Source organism: Pocillopora verrucosa, chromosome 6 (genome assembly GCF_036669915.1).
Source record: "Pocillopora verrucosa isolate sample1 chromosome 6, ASM3666991v2, whole genome shotgun sequence".
Classification (NCBI taxonomy): Eukaryota; Metazoa; Cnidaria; class Anthozoa; order Scleractinia; family Pocilloporidae; genus Pocillopora; species Pocillopora verrucosa.
The window spans coordinates 6,231,086-6,250,749 of record NC_089317.1 but is presented as its reverse complement, the minus strand read 5'-3'; the positions used below and the strand labels follow the sequence as shown (position 1 = coordinate 6,250,749).

The 19,664-nt window shown below is 37.7% G+C and overlaps 3 protein-coding genes across 3 annotated transcripts; 2 read left to right on the top strand and 1 right to left on the bottom strand.

The window, feature by feature from the left end:
• The first annotated feature begins 1,302 nt into the window (after positions 1-1,302).
• LOC131788427 (uromodulin-like) lies at positions 1,303-3,356 on the top strand. The gene is made up of 5 exons (XM_059105513.2): positions 1,303-1,624; positions 2,127-2,276; positions 2,496-2,621; positions 2,711-2,839; positions 2,992-3,356. Exons 1-5 carry the CDS (start codon positions 1,303-1,305, stop codon positions 3,354-3,356), a joined length of 1,092 nt encoding a protein of 363 aa, XP_058961496.2.
• A 1,438-nt stretch (positions 3,357-4,794) lies between these two features.
• On the bottom strand, positions 4,795-6,518 carry LOC131788439 (uncharacterized). The gene has a single exon (XM_059105528.2). It carries the CDS (start codon positions 6,504-6,506, stop codon positions 4,797-4,799), a length of 1,710 nt encoding a protein of 569 aa, XP_058961511.2. The 5' UTR covers positions 6,507-6,518; the 3' UTR covers positions 4,795-4,796.
• Positions 6,519-11,163: 4,645 nt separating this feature from the next.
• Positions 11,164-19,541, top strand: LOC131788440 (ZP domain-containing protein). The gene is made up of 8 exons (XM_059105530.2): positions 11,164-11,339; positions 12,027-12,138; positions 12,682-12,926; positions 14,761-14,808; positions 16,578-16,943; positions 17,443-17,665; positions 18,359-18,633; positions 18,748-19,541. Exons 1-8 carry the CDS (start codon positions 11,288-11,290, stop codon positions 18,924-18,926), a joined length of 1,500 nt encoding a protein of 499 aa, XP_058961513.2. The 5' UTR covers positions 11,164-11,287; the 3' UTR covers positions 18,927-19,541.
• The last annotated feature ends 123 nt before the right edge of the window (positions 19,542-19,664 follow it).

Sequence of the window (19,664 nt, the reverse complement as noted above, 5' to 3'; positions counted from 1 at the left end):
CTAGATAGGAGTGTCGAAACGTTGAGTCTATGAATTGTAACTTCTTGGTTACATTCCCAAAATCTTTAAACCAGAGTAGCATCAAAGCATGCTAGTCCAACGTCAATATTATTCAATTCATAAAGGATGAATCAGTATTATCGGGGTATAATTATCTCAGATCTCTTAACGAACCAGCATAAAATGAGTTTTAACCTTCTCCTGGCCCTAATTTCAAACGTTTATTGCCGTTGATCGAAGAAATATAATTCATCGTTGTCAAACACCGCTCGAATTATTCAGGTAAATGCAAGACTTACCTTGTTCATGAGTAAAGCATGGGAAAAAAATTACTGTACATGGTTTAAGCTTTCTGTGCCATTTCAAAATTTGAACAATTTTTAAGAGACAACAAATTATTGATTTATATTTGTCGTCCTGGTCTTCCGTTTCTGAATATAAAGATATATACAAACGACTGCAATAGAGCATCGCATTTTCAAAAATCAAATACATTCAAAGCAAAAGATATCTAGAGATGAAACTTACGAGAGATTCATGTTTCCTAATTGAAGTGCAAAATTTTTATGCGCTTTATAAAATTGATCTCATTTCAAAGAAGAAAGGTATCATATCAAGAGAGAATTAAAATTTACTTCAGGAAAGTTAATAAGAAATCCAAATAATCCTATTCTTTTAAGTTTACTGGTAACTTTTTTTTTAATTACACACTCTTGGGTGCGGCCACTTGATTTTCTCAAGAATTTATTGTCTGTGTCCGCTGCTTACTTGCTGTGTATTTATACGTGATCGAGGTCACTGGACATGGTCCAAGTTTTTGAACGAGCGTTGTAACCATGATGTACAGAGACGAAGTCGTGGTCCATAAATGGGTAAGACAAGGAACAAAAAAAAAATGAAAAGAAAAAATAAATGCAATGAAGAGGAAATTGAAATATCATAAGGCATGCTTCGTCCTTTTATTTACAATAAGTTTATGGCCAAGAACAACGCACCTAAGAGTTGCCAAATAAAATTACGGGGATCAAGTTGTATTTCTTACTTTTGGCTGTCTAGAGAAGACGACATTTACATTGATTTTGGGAAAAGAAAAACGGTGATCTTGTATTGGTAATGACGCAGAGAAAGATGCTTATTTCGTCTTGCGTGAGACATGAAAAAATGGGACTTTCCTTTGAATTTCGAATTTAATGGCTTACCAATGGGACACAGAGACCACTCGGGGAGCTAGGCTAGAATGGAAAACATCGTCGAAAAGACATTTTTTTCTTTTATTTTTATGTAAGGATCTGAAGATTAACAATGGATCGCCGAGGGAGTCTTGCTACCTGCATGCTATGTATGGTGTCTCTAATGTCTCAAGACACATCCGGCTGGCAGTGTGGAGCCGATGTCTACTCCAACTATCAAATGATGCTTAGAGCCCACACCTTCAAGACGATCAAGGCTCGTCCAGGCACGTCTGACTGCAGACAAGCCTGCAACGCTGATACCAGATGTCAAAGTTACAACATGGTCATGTTCAGAGGCATATGTGAATTGAATAATAGGACCAAAGACGCCAGGCCAGATGATTTCATAAAGAACAAGGACAGATATTACATTACAAAGGTTTACTATAGAGGTAAAGACACCTAAATCGAAAGAACCTTAGCCCTAGTGGTGTAAAGGGCGCATACCACTACCCCACGGATAAATCGCTCTCCTTCGGATGAGTATTAGCAAAACGTATAGCGTTATCCACTGGATAGAGTTTTATCAAGTGGATAGCGCTGACTAACCTTCGAACAACCGGGGCCTAATGTTTCTTGGCTAGAGTAGTATTACTCTCAGTTGAAGCCAATATTAGTAATGTTTATGAACTCACAGCGCATGGTGAAGATATCGGTGTTTTCGTTAAAAGAGAAATTTTGGCATTTCATCGAGATCTATGTGCTAAATTAGTGTGTTTTTCAAGAGCACTAGAAAGTTCAAACGGGCATAAAATGATAAGAACATAGAAAAAAAAACCAGACAAAGAAACACGAAGAATGCTGAACAGTGATCTTTTGGCAGTATTCGATTTGAAAGCATTAAAATTTGCCTTTTGTACTCATCATTGGTCGGCTTAAAATGTTTGTCACCAGTTCCTCTCGGTTCCATTCCTGAGCTGCCCGCTGATTCGTGTGAAGAGATTCTAGCAAGTGAAGGAGAGAAAGCTGTCAGCGGTAGTTACTGGTTGGATTTTAACAGATCTGGAAACTCCTTGTTAACCCACTGTAACATGGGAATGAGAGGTAAGCAAAACCGCGTCTTTCTATCACACTCAGAGTGATGAAACTTATCAAACGTTACCCCTGGGTTCAAACCGGCTACTAATTGTAAATGGTACCTTTTTCTAATCTATTCATGAGCTCGGAATGAGTGGATAGTTTGGAACCAAGGATTCTCTTTATCCTATGGTAACAACTACACAGAAGAGATTTAAGTTAGTAACGCCCTTTTATCATCTATAGATATCGACGAATGCGAAGATAACCGCCATGACTGTCATAGCAACGCAACTTGCAAAAAAACAAATGGTTCCTACTTCTGTGCTTGTAAACCAGGATTTGGGGGAGATGGAAAAAACGAATGTGAAGGTTAGAAACAAAACTCGTTTGAAAACGCAAAATCAATTTGGAAAAAATCAAATTTATATTTTTATTTTCTTGTTTAATTTGTTACTCAGATCTCGATGAATGCACCGAAGGATCTCACGGTTGCCATAGTAACGGGACATGTGAAAATACTGCAGGTTCGTATAACTGCACATGTAAGACTGGATTCTCCGGTGACGGTTTTAGCTGCCAACCGACAGGCAAGTTATAGTTAATTAATTTTTTACAAAATGAGTTTTCATCAATTTAAAATTACATATTTGGTAATTTGGTGCTAATGAACTTGTGAAGAATCGATCTACTTTATACATTTTTTAAATTACCCATCTGCTTAATTTTTTTGTCACATTAGAATGTGTGGAATATCACGAATTGAACGATGCTCGCAGGAAAGTAACTTACGCAGCTGTTCGACCATACAAATGCGACGATTCAATCATTCCAGGCTGGTATCGTATGGTAGAACCTGCTGGTAAACGGATTCCGACGACATGCCCGGGTAATACGATGTGTGGTACAGCTCGACCTGGATGGATGAATGGTGTCCATCCTGCTGTGGAAGATGGTGTTGTTAGCAGAAAGGTTTGTTTCTCAACCAGGAATTCCTGCTGCTATAAATCTCTTTGGATTAAAGTGAGAAGCTGCGATACTTTCTATGTGTATTACTTGCGGGGCATACCAAATGTCTGTCCCGAATCGTACTGTGCAACTGACTGAGTCTTGTCTGGGACCCCTGCAGGAACCATCTATCCCAGACTTTCTGTGCAACCGACTAAGTCGGGTCAGGGTTCCCTGTGGTAACAGTCTGTTCTAAGAATTGCCGCGGAATTACGTTATTCGTGTCAGCAACCCCTTGTTCTGGAATTGCTAACGATGCTATCTATCCCAGGATAGTGTAGTCCTGTGGCGCCCATTTGTCCCGAAACTTACTGTAGAGCTGATTTATTCGTGTCTGGGATCTTTGAGGCTTTATTACTTTTCTTCAGAGAGTTTCAATTTTTCCCTGGTCAGAGTTAAGAGTAATACTGAGTAGGGACATTGAAGGAGTCAAATCGTGTAATATGTGAAAAAAGAACTGTTTTCGTAAATTTCCTTTAATTATACTTACAAAAGGAAAAGATTATTTATTTCCGATCGCTTAATCTGTCTCAGTATACGTAGACTGAACATGTTCTCTTGCCAGCCAATACAATAAGTACACTTTACTTTTTTCAATGGCACTCGCCTGTAAATATTTTCTAGATCATATTTCTAAAAAGGTCTGTATTTGTTCTTTATTTAAGTTGGAATAAGTTAATATCTTAGAGAAATATGATTATTTGTCTTACCAAGAATTTTGGACAAAGAAATTACTCGAGCCCTTAAGGATAACCGACGAAAGTTCGCGTTATATATCGTCGGTTTAGAACAAATCAAAGGAAATACAAAAAACAATGGTGTATCCACAACAAGTGCTTTTGTATCATTTTAATCCAATTATTATCATCAATAAATTTCATGAGTGTATAATACATTTAGGCTGTTGGTTTATTATCTCTAAATCAAACGTGAATAAATCAGTCGCTCTGTTGAGTGCCATTTAGATTACAACGATGAAGAATTAATGATTTCAAAATTGATATAATAAATTGAGTAATTTTTGGCTGATTGAGTCTCAGCTATACGATCTATTTCATAGTCACATATTTCTTACCATGAGCGGGATCATTTTAAGATCTCCATAAGTTGTCCTGGTCGGGAAGTGGAGTTCAGTTTGTTTTCCCACTCAACGGTGACAAACAATGTTACTGAAAATCTCCTCATTGATAAATGCGTTTTATCTGCGTTTTATCTGCGTTTTATCTGTAAAAAGCTTTTATCTCACCAAATTATCTATCACAGGCTTTGTACATGCATTCAAGTAATTAATAGGTCCACAGTAGAATTTGCTGCCATTTTATGCCGGTCTAACTTGCTTGACCAAAAAAATGATGGTTATAAAAAAGTAAGAATAGTGATAATAATGACAATTATAATGAAAAGAAAAATAGATGAAACGGTAATGTTGATAATAAGGTTGATTATAATAATGGTGACAATGACAATAATAGTAATAATAATAATAATAATAATAATAATAATAATAATAATAACAGTATTATTAAGATAATTATGAAATTACCAGTCTTTGGGTTTAAAGTCTTTCAGAAATACAGCAAAGTATGGCGAATTCTTGGGGTTCAGCCCATGAACAATCGGATGATAAACCCTTGCGGCGCCATCCTGGCAATCGAGGGGAGGCACAAACCCTTTCACCTCTGCTTCAAGCCGGGCTTGGTGAAACGGACGTTCGTCAGTGACCCAGCCGGTGTCCACAGCTGTCATGTAGATTCCGTCCATCTGGAACTCCAGTCCACTGGTACGAGTCATCATGTTCAAGGCTGCCTTGGCCATGTTGGTATGTGGGTGACGGTGACCTTTGTTGATTCGTGAGAATTGCCCCTCCATGGCAGATACGTTCACGACGAATTTTCGCTGAAAAAGACTTTGTTTGAAGAGTGGTTTTAGTTTAGCTGTCAGGATGAACGGGCCTACAGCATTGATGGTTAAAACTTGCAGAAGCTCTTCTAGTGGCACTTCATCCAAATTATACGTCCAGCTGTTTCTCGGTCGAGTGTCTAGCGGCTCACCATGTTGGTCTCTCTCTTCTGGTGGAAAATCAATTGTGTTCGTTTTCCAAGGAAGGGCCTGGTATCGATTTGGAGTTGAAATCATGGAATGTAACTGTTCAAGAGCCTGGATTTGATTCACGACTACATTGTTCCCATCTTTGGCCAAGTTTGGTAGTTTCTTTACTTCCTCCGAGATGAGGGACTGGTAGTAAGGAAAGGGTCGAAAGATTGTTTGTGCGGCGTTGTTGACTAAGATGTCGAGGTGAGGAATGCTCTGTTGAACATAGGCAAGGAAATCTTCGATTGATTGCATGTTCTGGAGATCAAGACGTGCAATTTTTAGCCTGTGCTTCCAAACGTTGAAATCTGCCTGTCCGCTGAACCGTTCCACAGCGTTGGCCGGAAATCTAGTGGTGACAATGACGAAACAATCGTCTCTCAACAAGCGGAGAGCAGTCTCAAAGCCAATCTTGATTCGACCTCCGGTGACTATAGCGTACCTCCCCTTTAAATCACACGAGGATTTCTTCATCTCGCCATTTAGAAAGTGGCAATCAACGCAGAGTTGATCAAATACCGAACTTAGATTGCACATGTAACATTTCTTTTTAGACCCCTTGTTATCTGGTTTTCCAACCATTTTTTTTAATGCTTTAAACACTTTTTTACCAGGTCGACGTTGATCGGCGTATGGCCTATTTACCAATTCAGCAGCAGAATCCGAAGGAACAATCTCGACTGACCGCTTTCTCCTAAGAGAATTGTGCAAGTGGACTTTTCCATTCAGAATTCCGGGATGGGCATCCATTAGATGATAAACATCAAGAAGACTTTTTCCAAAATTTAGAACGTCGATGCTTATTTTCAAAGCATCCATGACAGGTGTTGTACGATCTTGTGTGGTCAACTTCAAGATTGCGTGATTTCCTAAGCCGCGAGACAATTCATTATTTTCTGCCAATAATTTGACTAAACGTTCCTTGATTTCGAGAAATTTTCCCTCGCTGCAGTTTATCCAAACATAGGAAACTTTTGAACGTTTGATTTGGTGGTAGAATGCTGTTAATTTGCTCAAAATGTCTTCTGGTTTGATATTTCGACAATCTAAAATGTATCTGTCGCTATCGCTGAACTTTTCTTCAGGGTTCAATTCCTCTAGTTCCTCGGTTTGTACTTCAATCAGCTTATAACGATATCCTTCGTGTGTAAGATCCATTTTTTCCTGAGATTTTTTTATGGCAAGTCCTCGTCTGAAAGCTTGTACGACGTTGAAGCCAGAAGCACTTTTATAAAAAAAGATGCGGAACTTACTAACACCAGGTACGTATTGCTACGTTCTTGTAATGATTGCATCACCAGAGCAGAACAATGACGTCACGTTATTTAGGTTTTACTTCACGCTGTCCTACACCAAGAAAAATAATTTAAAAAAATAGACCCTCAGCAGAATGTAAGTCTCCATTTTACAAACAGAGCTGTTTTGAATCTCTCAAATTTAAGTTTTCCTCAAAGCTTTCTGTAGTTTGGTAAAACAACTGCACTGCTATTTTGATTTCGATGGTGTGACATCGGAAAACCTTCGTTTATTTTTATACTAGGATTTTTCCCCTGTGGGGGTTTCCCCAGATATAAAATTTCGCTTATCGATAAATTTGGAATTTAGATTTTTTCAATTGAAACACATTACGTGATTTAATGATGGCTCGTTCTGAAGGAAAGACACATTGCACCTAAAAACGCTGCAAAAAGAGAAAAAAAGATTGAACGCCGCAAATAACAGAAAATAATTAACGCCGCAAATACCAGTAACGGTAATACCATTATGTCGTAAGTAAGTTAGTCAGTATTTCGTGATTTTTGAAGCGATCGGCGGCTCGAAGTGGAAGCGAAAATTTACGAGTTTTAACGTCGTTTCTGGAATGAATTATTCGAATGTAGAATTTTGGGAAACAATAAACAAATTCTCTGTGAAATGCGACATCCACGGTCCTTCTACGAGAATCTACGAATGCCTACTTTGAAACTGGCGGATAAACTCCCTGCGACGAGGTTTGCTGAACTTACCGAAAACGTTTCAGACTGTGAATATTCAACGACGTTTGCTGAACGTAGCTAAAATTTTTGAGACCGTGAACATTCGACGAGGTTTGCTGAACGTAGTGAAAACGTTTGAGACTGTGAACATTCGACGAGATTTGCTGAACGCAGCAAAAACGTTTGAAATTGTGAAGATTCGATCAGGTTGGCTGAACGTAGCGATAGAATGTTTGAGATTGTGATCATTGAACCAAGAGAGAATAATTGTCCCATTTTTTCCTCATGATGCGACATCATAAACCCCATGCAGAACCCATTTTATTTGAAGAATACAATTTATTCGGAGCATTTGTTTTTTATTTGTAGAGATTTTTTATTATTGTTTTCAGGGAGTCCCTTGTGGGACAGCGCAAAATTTATTTATTTAAGGGGGAAAGTTTTTAGTGAAAGCTTAATATAAATTAAATCTCTATCTAATCCATGTAAATTTTTTGTAAAATGTTCCGTTTATTTTAATTCTTTCTAAATAAAAATCTTCTTTTAGATATTTCATTTCAAATTCATGGGATAGTTGGAAGATTCTAGGCGAATACTGGGAAAATCGTTAGTTTGTCGGAAATAACACAAAAAAATGTCTCGTCGAAAAGAGGGCCAGTCACGCTGTACCATAATATAAAACAAGTCCTTTTTTAAAAATTCTTCCCTCGAACAGTAAATTCGTGACATTGGAAAAAATCATAAGACATAAAAACATCGATCAATAAAAATGAAGACGATGTTGGTAAGAAAAATGTATCTCATAAATATTTCATCATGTTTATGCAAGACAGAATATTAGAAAAAAAAGTGAGTTACTTTATCCGAATTGTATCAAATTTTTTTATCTGGAGAAGCTTTAAGGTATACAATTTATTCAGAGCATCAGTGGTACGCTATAAACCTTCAAAACTTCAAAAAAACCTCAACTAGTATGATCATGATATGACTTGGACCGGAAAATTTGCAAGACTACAAGAGGTTACGAAATAATCCTTGAGGATTGTGGGGCGGGAAAGCTCAGACGGAATTTCTTGTTTCAAGGGTTATTATTTTATTATTTTTTGGGGGAACAGAATGAAGAGCATTTCAGGGGGTGGAGGATTAGGACTATTGAAAATAATACCTGCCTGATCACGTCAGCCTTGTAATCAAATGTTTTGATGTCTAGTGCGTACACATGAATTGACGCGATATTCTAAGAAACCTCTCGAAGCTACTATCAATAATAATATCACTTTTGCGACAATTTCAATGAGTAAGGTTTTGACATCAGCTATTCGGCGAAATGCTTTGATGTTGAGTGCGAATGAATGAGGTAGCTTCATTTTCTGACTAACCTCTCTAAGCTCTTCCTGTTTTTAGTGGAAGATATTATTCAACTGTGGCGTTTTTTGACGCCAGCCAGTCACGAAATGTTTCAATGTTAATTGCCAATATAACTGGTTCCGTATATTTAGAAACCTCGCGCCCAACCGCTCGGCTTTTAATAACGGTACAGGCTTTTCTAAAGCTGTGGCATCGTTTTTTAGCATGAGTGACTAACATCAGATGTAAAAACTGGATAACTAATTTCAGGAAAATTCGAAAAGACATAAACTTTTGGACGCCAAAATGTCCTCATAACGTTACGGGACAGTGATTACATTTTGATGGCGTGACACAAGCGTAGAGAACGTGCGTGACAATGAAAACCAGACCACAATTGCAACCAATCAACGCTCAGGATTCTGAGAATGTAGGGTTCATTAGCTATTGACTCCTTTCGCACTCTTCACATCGCATCTCAAGATTGACTTCGCTCCAAGAGTAAGTACAAACTTGTATATAGTGCATTGTTTCTCATCAAGGCTTCCGTAATTGCTCCTAATGTAACTTTGATGATTTTTTGAAGTACTTATATCAGTGCACCAATTTGTATCGAATCGAAATTAATCATTCGTTATGACATAGAACTTGTACAACGGATGCAACATAGGGTTATGAAAACAATTTAAGGTCTCAGTGAATAATGAAAACATTGTGATGCGAAGCAGAAATTGTCCTATTTATGAAGCAAAAGTTGGTAAATGGTCGACCAGTCAAACATTTAATGGGGATGTAAAGTAGTTTTAAATGCAATATAAGGGGACAAAAAATTATATTAAATAAAAACCACCGTTTTTTATGAAATCACTTCTAAGTGATTTCGCGGAGTTTTCTAATTATTTGTAGATCAAAAGTCATGATGTCTGAACTATTGGAATAAAGTGGATGGCCTCTTAAATTATTTTTTTAGATTTAAATCTCTATATATTTATTTATGATTTAAAGTTCACAGATACTTGAAATGTTATTAATATTGTGTGTTTAACAGAGAGACAGAGAGATAGTGATGTCTGGCGACACCGGGGTAACTTTATTGGGCAATTATAAACATCTTAATTTTAGTTAATATATCATATTAACCTAAAACATTGTACCACTGGCAATTAGATTAAATAGGAATGGATTCTTTTAAAATGATTAAGTATTTTCTTTTTACGTTCGCTGGTCTTTTCGTTTTTTCCTCTTTGATTGTGTTTTATTTTCGATTTTTTATCTTTTTTGTTTTGTTGTCAATATTTTATCTATTATTAGTGTTATCATTAGAATTATTATCATAATTATTGTTATCATTATAATCATTACTATTATAGATATCTCATTAGTACCAACACAGCTAGTACTTTATTGTTATTACTATTGTTATTATTGCTATTATTGTTATCATTTTGTATCGGTAGCGAACTTGCAAGGTTTTATTCTTTCTTTTATTATCTTGTCCTACTTGAAAGTTCAAGCGTGTATTTGTTAGTTTTTCTTAGATTTTTATTAGACATTTTAATGCATTTTTCGATTTTTTTAAAAGGATTTTATCATAATATTTGTAAATATTTTTAGTGATTAGAGTGGATAAAAGACTATTATTATTATTGTTATTATTATTATAAGCATTATTATTATTATTATTATTAATTTTCTGTCTGACGAACCAAGCTGTGCAGCAGTTGAAACATGCGTTGGGCATTCATTTATCGATTGAATTCCCCTTCTAGCCACTATTACCACACATTTTCAGTTATTATTTACAGAAAATTGAGTTTTTTTCTTCACTATTTTGTTTGCATGTTCTCATTTCGTCTTTGGTAGACAACGTGTTGATGCAAGTTGTCAACGTTAGTTAGTGTTAACCATCCGTATGCAAAAGTGCCTGGAGGCTTATGGTGTTTAGCAGAGTAATTGAGGACAAAGTAAAAATGTTTCAAAATCTTGATTTTTTTACATCAACTGCTTAAAGAAATGCGCCGCTGTTTCATGAAAATGAACTCAATGCGACTTAGCAAAATGTCTTTAGTCGTGCAACTAGCAAATTCTTAAACCGCAAAGCTGACGAGCTGTTTAGATGTTATCAGTCCTAATCTCTTTAAATTGATTTATGGGCCACATTGAAGTCCCCATGGTCGTGTTTTCAATTGCGAGCAAAGGCGGGGCTTAGAAGACCCCTTATCTCTCTTATTTAATGATTCAGTTTCTTTGCTAAACAGTTGGCAATGACCGTTGTTTGCAAGAAATTTTTAAGATTGTAAGCCTTAGATGGCTGGCTCAGAGTAAACATGTCAGTGTGGGCTTTTGGTGTCTGCCTCTAGCTACTTTGCTCTGAGAGTGATAGCTGTCTTTTAGGATTAAGTGCGATTGTTATTCATGAATCACTTTATATACATGCCGCCTGCCCGAGCCTTCATGGCTGAGTAGTTAATCGGCTGATCTGGAGCGCAGCGCAACTCTCGCCTTTCTGCTTCGTTGCAACAGGAGGTGTCGTTCGCTTTCCTAGTTTTTAGGCTCTTTGTTTTCATTACCTCTCACAGAGAATAAGGCCTCATCAAGCAAGTAGATGATTCAGCCATGAAGGGATTCATATTGTTTGCGTTTCTTGCCCACATGTGCTTCGCACAAGGTTGGTTGAATAACTTTGTAAACAACAACAACTTGCTGCCTAGAATATCACGATGTATTTTGCTAGGTATCTTACGATGCCAAGCGAATGATTTCTTCCTTTTCTAGATAACTATAATGACATTTTTTTTTCACGCAGGAAGCCATTAAGGGTGCTTGCAATAAAGGAAAGCTAAATGCTAATCCGTCATGCTTCAGTGCGAATTCAGCGAACGAGCGATCTGATCGCGGGGTGTGACATACATGTAGAACGTACTTCGCTTGAAACAAATGCAAACACTCGTTTGTCTGCTAAATCTCAAATAACTATGAATCTTTCGCAGTATTTCGTAAAGTTATATTTAAAAACAGTTCGCCGTGACTTCTCACGAGGATGTATTTTTGTTTTGGAAACAGTATGTCAAATAATTGAACGTGGCACGGACTGCTGGATTTGTGGACTTAAGATCGGAAAGTAAACGTTTCGAAGATTGTCAATCAACTTGTGGAGAGAGCTTGAGCGGAAGAAATTTACTTTACTGGGCCATCTCTATCTCTGGTTATATTACGTCCTTTCCTTCCTTATATTTTCCATTTTCCCTTTTTTTACATTTCTTCCTTCGTATAACCACGAAAGGTAACCTTTCTCAACTATGCTATTTATATACCTTGGAGAACTCATTATTGAAGCTTTTCCCTTATTGAACAGATCCAGCCGTGTTTCAGTTTCGATCTCCAGAATTCGACGTCTCCGAGTCAGCATTAAACGCAATCGTCGTGATTGAAAATGTTGGCAATACAGCGGAATCTGGGACTCTCAGGTAGGCATACGTACAAGCTCTACTCTATTATATTACAAATATTCTCCTAAAAAGGTTTATCTACAAGAATCTGACTGATTTTCTTCGCTTTAAACCTCCATCAGTCCTTATCTCCCCTCGTTTTTTCTCCCTTATCCTGGTTTTCTTTGTTGGTTCCCACAAACTAGATACCTAAATACACGAAAGAAGTAAAATTTGTATCAGTGCAAGTCCTTGTGGTGAAAAAGGCTTTTTTTTTTTGTGGATAAGAAGGTTTTGATCCGGTCTTCAGGAATACATACAGTTAAGCTCTTTTTCGTTAACCAACAGAGTTCTCCTGTAAATAAATAAAAAATCTCCAATAATCTTTCTTAGCATTCTGGCAAGAGTTTTAAAGAAGCCGATAGTTACTCTTTTCTACGGTTGAACACTTCTGTAGCTAATTGATGACCATGTTTGGGAGCAAAAAGTTACCGGCAATTGTAAACTACTTTTCTAGTAAATTAAACGCTTCTTCCTTTGTTGTTTTGGCGATGCCACCTATTGTTGTCTTTTTCCTCCTAGCGTAACTGTTGCCGACGGAACGGCCGTAAGTGGCGAAGATTACGTCCCAACCGCTGGTTTAAGGGTATCATTTTTGTCAGGCGAAGCGTCAAAAGAGGTTAACATCCCCATCATAGATGATGACGTAATCGAAAGCGACGAATCAATCCAGCTCTCTTTGCAGCTCTTGGGTCCCTCCCGTCCAAGTGCCAGAATTGGCAGTCCTGCATCTGCTACCGTCAAAATCATTGACAATGATAAGCCCCGTAAGTAAATGAACCAATGGTAAAGGAGTTACTTGTGCCTCTTATGGAAATTGACAAACTGTTCTCAAGTTTGAGTATTTCAACTCTCGTTAGCTTTCGCATTTTGTTACCAGCCCTGTTCGTTTTTGGTCGCTCTCGCTGGTTTAGCTTTTCTCCTCCCCGGTAAACCATTCCTTAAAGTTTTCCCTCTTGGTAAAGATAATTTACATATCCAAAGAACAAACAGGAGAAAAGAAGTTAGCCCCTCAACGGTGAACACATGGTCAAAAGTGGTTATAAATTTTCTGTTTAAGATCGTCATTGATTGGGTTAAGTTAAATGAGCCAGACTTCATGGCTCAAATGAACTTAACTTTAATGTGTTGTACAAATGAAACGCCGATATCAAAACGCTTCATTCCCTTATAAAGCCCTAACGGAGAGGGTGGGTTGAGGTTGCGAGGGGTGTACTGCGCATGTCGTGCCGTGTTTACAATTTTGTGGTTTTGTTCATTATCCTATCACGTTTGGCCTTCTTTATCACCTTTCTAGTCTCATCGTTTTAAACTCGTGAAGTTTCTACAACTGACAAAGAGTGTCAAGTATAGCTTTTCTAAATATGCTATAAATATATGATTTTGAACGCTCTGTTTTTCAAAAATATTGAAGCATTTTTCACCCTCGAAGTGGATTTCACATTGCATCAACCGGTCAACAAATGGTTGAAAATCATTGTGTGCTTTGAGGTTCTTAAACATGACTTCAATGATCCAAAAAGTTCATCAAATGCCTCTTTGCAGTCTACTCCGCTAAAAAAACACTTATAATTACATTTAGCGACCTTCAGCAAAGAAACCAAAAAAGCAAATATTGAGTCCTCCATATCACTTTCAGAATGATTCCAAACCAAACAGGCGATAAAAGTCACAAAACTTGCTAAACGCGCAATTAGCCAAACAACCACAGCGAGATAAAGTTTCCCAATACTAATTTATTCAATCAGTTTTATCTCGAAGGCCCTGAGTACTTTGTTCCTCCCGCCAAAACAATAAAGGGCATTCACCGCCTTTTTCTGAGCGACTAATTAACAGCGTTCAATTCGTCACGCTCTGCTTCAAAAGCAGGTGTGCGACTTTTGTGGCGTACGGTTCGGTCAGTCAGTCGGCAATTGAGACGGCTACAAGCGCTTGTGTGTTCCTGAGCAGGATTGTTCATTCTATCTAAAAGAAAGAAATGAAGGCCTTCGCTCTTGTGTGCGTCTCGCTCTGTCTTGCACTAGGTATGCTAAAATTTGTTTTTATTTGTAGAAGGGACGAAATATTTTAGCTTCAAACTTTATTGTCCCTTTAGTGTTCATAACTTGTACCATCTAGTTTTCAATTCGCTGAGTCTTACTTACTTTCGAATTCCGGAAACCACGTCGAGTTTTGCTGAACGCTAAGACATTGCTAAGTTTGAATGCAACTTTCTCTCAAAGCGTTCTCTCGTAATTCAACACATGTGCTCACCGTCGATACAACGTACTAACGCAGGAATTACTGAAGCGCATAGATTGCTTAAATTCTGTTCCAACAGAGTTTCGCTCTTGGAAGCCCTAAACTTTCGTTTCAATATCATAAGATGGTTACACAGCTATTAAATGGGCATATATCGTCATGAAACTCCAAATACTAATAACCCGAAAGCCCAGCTTGAAAGTTCAAAATCAATTCATTAGGTGGGGCCATGTCAAAAAATCAATTACAGGAGCTATTCGTGATGCGCTTGCTCTTCTGAGGTACTGTTTACCTTACTCTCTGATGCACCTTTTGCGTGCTCTGTTCTGTTTTATTGATTGTGTTTTATCTTTATTTTAGCTTCAGCATCTAATGGCGGTGGAAACATAACTTTGGCTACCGAAGCAAGTGAGTGCATAATTCGTAAATCTACTCAGTATTTACATTTTGATCTGAAGTGTTCCGCAGTTGTGCGCTTTAATTGTGATTTGGAAGGTCGAAGTGAACTCGTTACATGGCAAACAAAACGCTGTCAGTCCATAGTTTGATGCCATATGACTTGAAATTCTTGGCTGTCGCTTGCGCATTTTTCTTTTTCACACACCTCGTGTGTTAATCAATGAATTTTAGAAGAACTTAAACAATTACATTGCATAACAAATGGCCTTTGTCTGGCCATCTTTGGAACAGAGATCTTTCGCAAAAAAATATACTTTTTTTTCAAGCATCTGCACATTATTCATGTTCCTATCACACGATCCTCTGCAGCAAGGAACTAAAATTCATTTGCATAAGGCGCAGTTCTGTTTATATAGCTTTCTAAGATGTTTGCTTGCCGTTGCCGTCGGGGGCGGGTATTCAGAATGCCAAGTCCATATAACTTTTCTTTATATTCAATATCTTACGGTGTCTTACCATTTGGAGCAAAGAGCGCATTACCGGGATTATTCCAGTCGCAGGAACGTCTGCCCTATAAATGCTAATATACTAAACACAATCCAGAGTTTACCAGAAATACTTAATCATATTCCATTTGAGCAAAATATCTTGAAGTCTTTTGTTTCTAGAGACGTTTCACTCAGGCATGTCTGGTTTTGTTAGTTCGCAGCTAGACAAGTGTATTGTTCCCGGGTGAATCAGCGAAGCGTGATCATATTATGATTTTAGTCTTAGAAAACCTTTATGCTAGCACGTAGCAAATTTGTTTACATCAAATCATGAAGACGCTGCTCAATACTCAGAAATTACTTAAAAGCAAACAGCCGTGTTCTTTTTCAAGACCCGATCATTTTTTATCCGATTGCGTGCACACTCCAACCTTTCTCCTCATTGGATATTGTTCTGGAATCTTCAATTATGCGAAATTAAAAACAATGATAAGAATATTTTCATATGCATAAAACGAAGCGATATGGCAAAACTTTTAGTTTCTGATCACAACTGAGATCGATCAGTATGTGGTCAACTTATAGATTTTTTGCTGCTCTGCGTTAGACTGCATTTGGAACCAGCAAAAACAAAACAAAACCAAACAAATGCCAAAGAAAAATAAAACAAATATATTTAAACATAGGTAAATTTCTACTGTCAGACGGCCTATATTTTCAAGAGACGAACCCTGTATCGGTGCTTGCAAAGCTGGTTCTATAAATCTTTGTTGTGCACATATTATTGGCATTATATTTTCCTCTATCAAATAAGTTTAATTCTAATAAAACATACATGTTCCTGGAGCAAATATATTTAAATAAAAAAATCGGAATAATTAAAATCTAAAATTAACTTTGTTATTGGGGAAAAATAATGAATGCGCTACCTGTAATTTTACGAAGTTCCACATTATTGGACAGTATTTGTATTTGAAGCTGGTCTTAAATTTTTTAGTTTTATTTCAAAGCCCTTGTTTGCATTGCGCATCTTAATAATTGAGCGTCGCATCAATCCGTTCAGCACATTGTTGGTGATCTTTTGGGAACAAAAGAGAAGGGAATAGCCCTTGAGAGACTGTCCTAATTTTTCTTGACTGAGCTTCTTGTGCTCCTTCATTCGCGATGATAGCAATGGGATTGGACTGAACTTTTACTGAGCAGTGACGCATTTGCTGTCACAGATCATGTTAACTAGCTTGGAACACTCGATAATACTTTTATTTGTTTTTTGTCCTTATTTATTTTCAGAAATCGACATTATGTGCCGACCAGACTATATAGAAGTGACCCTTAAGCTTGCAGATTACCCAGGACTCGTCGTCAACGACTCCGTTCTGCATCTTGAGGACATGAAATGCGTGGCTGGTTACAAGGATGATGAAATGGTCAAATTCACGTTTGGACTGGAGGAGTGCAAAACCATGCAGGAGGATGACGGAAAGAAGATTTACTACAAGAACATGGTTTACTTGAAGGCTGGCTTGCCACCGAATGATACGAATATAGTCCGTGACCATTACGAAGTTATTCCGTTCAGCTGTGGATATGACAAGAAGGCTGTCCTGTCAAAAGTGTCGTACAATCCTCAGACTACTCTCGTCCTCTCAAATGCAGGTGTTGTACAAAATTTGTTTTAAAAGAGCAAAACACGAATGAGAAGCGAAAGTAATCCGAGATTGCATTGGTCTTTCTTTAATTCGCTCTGTGATTGGTACAGAAAACTAGCCACCGCTTCTCTCTTAACCAATAAGATAGAAAACTAAAGCCGATCACGATTTGGTCGCCCGAGTTTTCCCGCGCTTTAGGCAGTTTGGTTGTTTTAACTTTGAGTTCTTAGTAGCGCTAAAAGGTATATTCTTAAAATGAAGCCGTTGCCATAATTTTGGTGTTAGTTTTACGACACCCTTTCGGAAAGCGCTTTAATGATTCCATCAGAGGAGAATTTAGGGACAAAAAATAATTATGAAAAAACAAAACAAAACAACATAAAAAGGCATATCCTTGAAATTGCGAATTATATTGCAAACCAAATCGAACCAACACTCTGTATATGTGGACGGGTGTTTGTACTCGAGAAATTAAAGAACGTTAAATATTTCCCCTCTATTTTCAGAGGGTATTGGCAACTTTACGTACTTCATGGACATGTACGAGGACGGAAGTAACAGCGAAACAGTTACTGAGTTTCCAAAGGAAGTTGGTTTGGGTCAGAAGATGTACTTTGGATTCCGGGTGGAGTCTGGCGACAGTGAATTGGTTGTATTCCCCGATCTCTGCAAGGCCACGGCATCATCAAGTTACGATTCCACTCCTGACCATCTTATTATTGATAAAGCGTAAGTCATACTTTTTGAGCTGACGATAAAATGAGTGTTTCATTCTTTAGATCACATCATGTGCTTGGCTAACTCGAAAGTCAAACGTCTGCGCACGTACAGATGTCAAAACTTTTAAGAGTCCGCCCAATATTGCCCTTTCAAGCTGTCAGGGAAAAGTTGCAGCACATTAGTGTTAAAAACCGTTTACATTTTTCACAAAATTCAGAAATAATAGTAAATCGAAAGAAACCGCTTAATGAGTAATTTTTGTCGAAAAAGTGAATTTTGCTGCCTCTAAAAAAGTTTTTCATTTTAACGTAAATTTGCGTGAAACCAGTCGTTTCTTGCGTTTATCTTAAAACACTTGTAAGGGACATTAGCACGCAGTTAGCTGGAATTGATCCGTTGTGCATGCCCCACAATTGACTGCTTTTTGTATTATGGTTGGTGAAGTACCTGTGCAATCCTTATAATTATTTTTTTTTCGTTATAAAGACCATAATTTACCATGTCCACAATAGTGATTGCTTTCAAAGTAGGTTTAACGATTGGATACATCCAATGTATGCTATGGTGCGTCACATCAAAATCCTGCTGAGCTTTGCTAAATTTAAAGTAGCTATCAGAAACAATTATGAAGTGTTATATTTGGCTATAACACCGGAAACAAGAAATAAAGATAAACAAACTTTGCCGTTTCTCTCTCCTCAGCTGCTCGAGAGACAACACTTTGGAGTACGACTACGGTGAAAATTCCGAGCATTTCTTTAACCTTGCCGCTTTCCGCTTCAAAGAGAACTACGATGACGTCTTTATCCATTGCAAGTTGACGGTTTGCCGAAAAGGCGATGACCAATCACGGTGCGCCAAGGGCTGTCAACCATCTAAGAGGAGACGAAGGTCAACCACAGAAGGGTTAGAAGAAGAACTGAGTGCCGAGCTGTACGTTGGACCGGTGAAACTTAAGCAGTCGACAAATGAGGAGGGTGAGTGTTGCGTATTTTGCCTGTTCTTGGCGCCTAGTTGGTGGGGACAGGTCCTCTAATAAGTGTCTTTTGGTGCCATCTCTGACTGAACACCATCTTTTTAAATTTATTCAGCTGAAACCAAGCACTATACTGAATCAGAGAGTGACAGTAACATGGTCATATTGGTGGCAGCCTTGGTTGGAGTTTTAGGAACTGTGGCCATTGGACTTATCGTTGCCGTTGTCATCATCAGCCGACGCCGTACGTCCGCTAAGAAAGGCGCTTCTCTCATCGTTGCTGAGGAAATTTAAAGGGGCATTCGTTCGAGCTGTAGTGTGTAACTTTAACCGTATTTTCAGTACTCTAGGGTCTTAAGAACGTTTCATGGCGCCTGTTTCTTAACTACATTACTTTGCATGTGATTACTATGGAAATAAATTAGTCACGCAATAAGTTTTCAAAGCAATTTAGTTTTCATTTTTTTACAAGTATTTTTATTCTTCCCGAGAGGAAAACCATTTCCCCTAGTTTCGTCTATTTCAATATCTTTTACTATTATTCTTTAAAGCCGGCAAAACTATTGCAAAGTAAAAAACAACGGGATCGCTTTTAGACATTTCAACTCGCTCAACTCACGTTTCCACTTTACATGAAATTTTGCGAGAGAACAAGCTTTTTTACTGTTATTATAACTTTTTCTCAAGCACTTTCCAGAATGCTGTATACTTTAATTCATAATAAGTCAAATAAAGCAAGAGGACGTTCATTTATCTACTGTTTGTAATGCTAAGAGGTGTGCTAAGGAAACTACAGGGATATGCTGCGGGAAGTATATAGTTTTTGTCTGCTAACAATCGAATATTTTCAACCTCTTAAGTGCGGTTTAAAGCTCATTAAAATTGGATTTGTTAACGTTTAACTAAGAATTTTGTTTGTTTGTTGGCTTTTACACTCTATTTTTCCTGGAGTAACGATGATCTTTGTCGCTTATTAGATCAGGATCGCGGCGGTTTACAACAATTTTGAATCCTAAGCTAACATGGACAGCC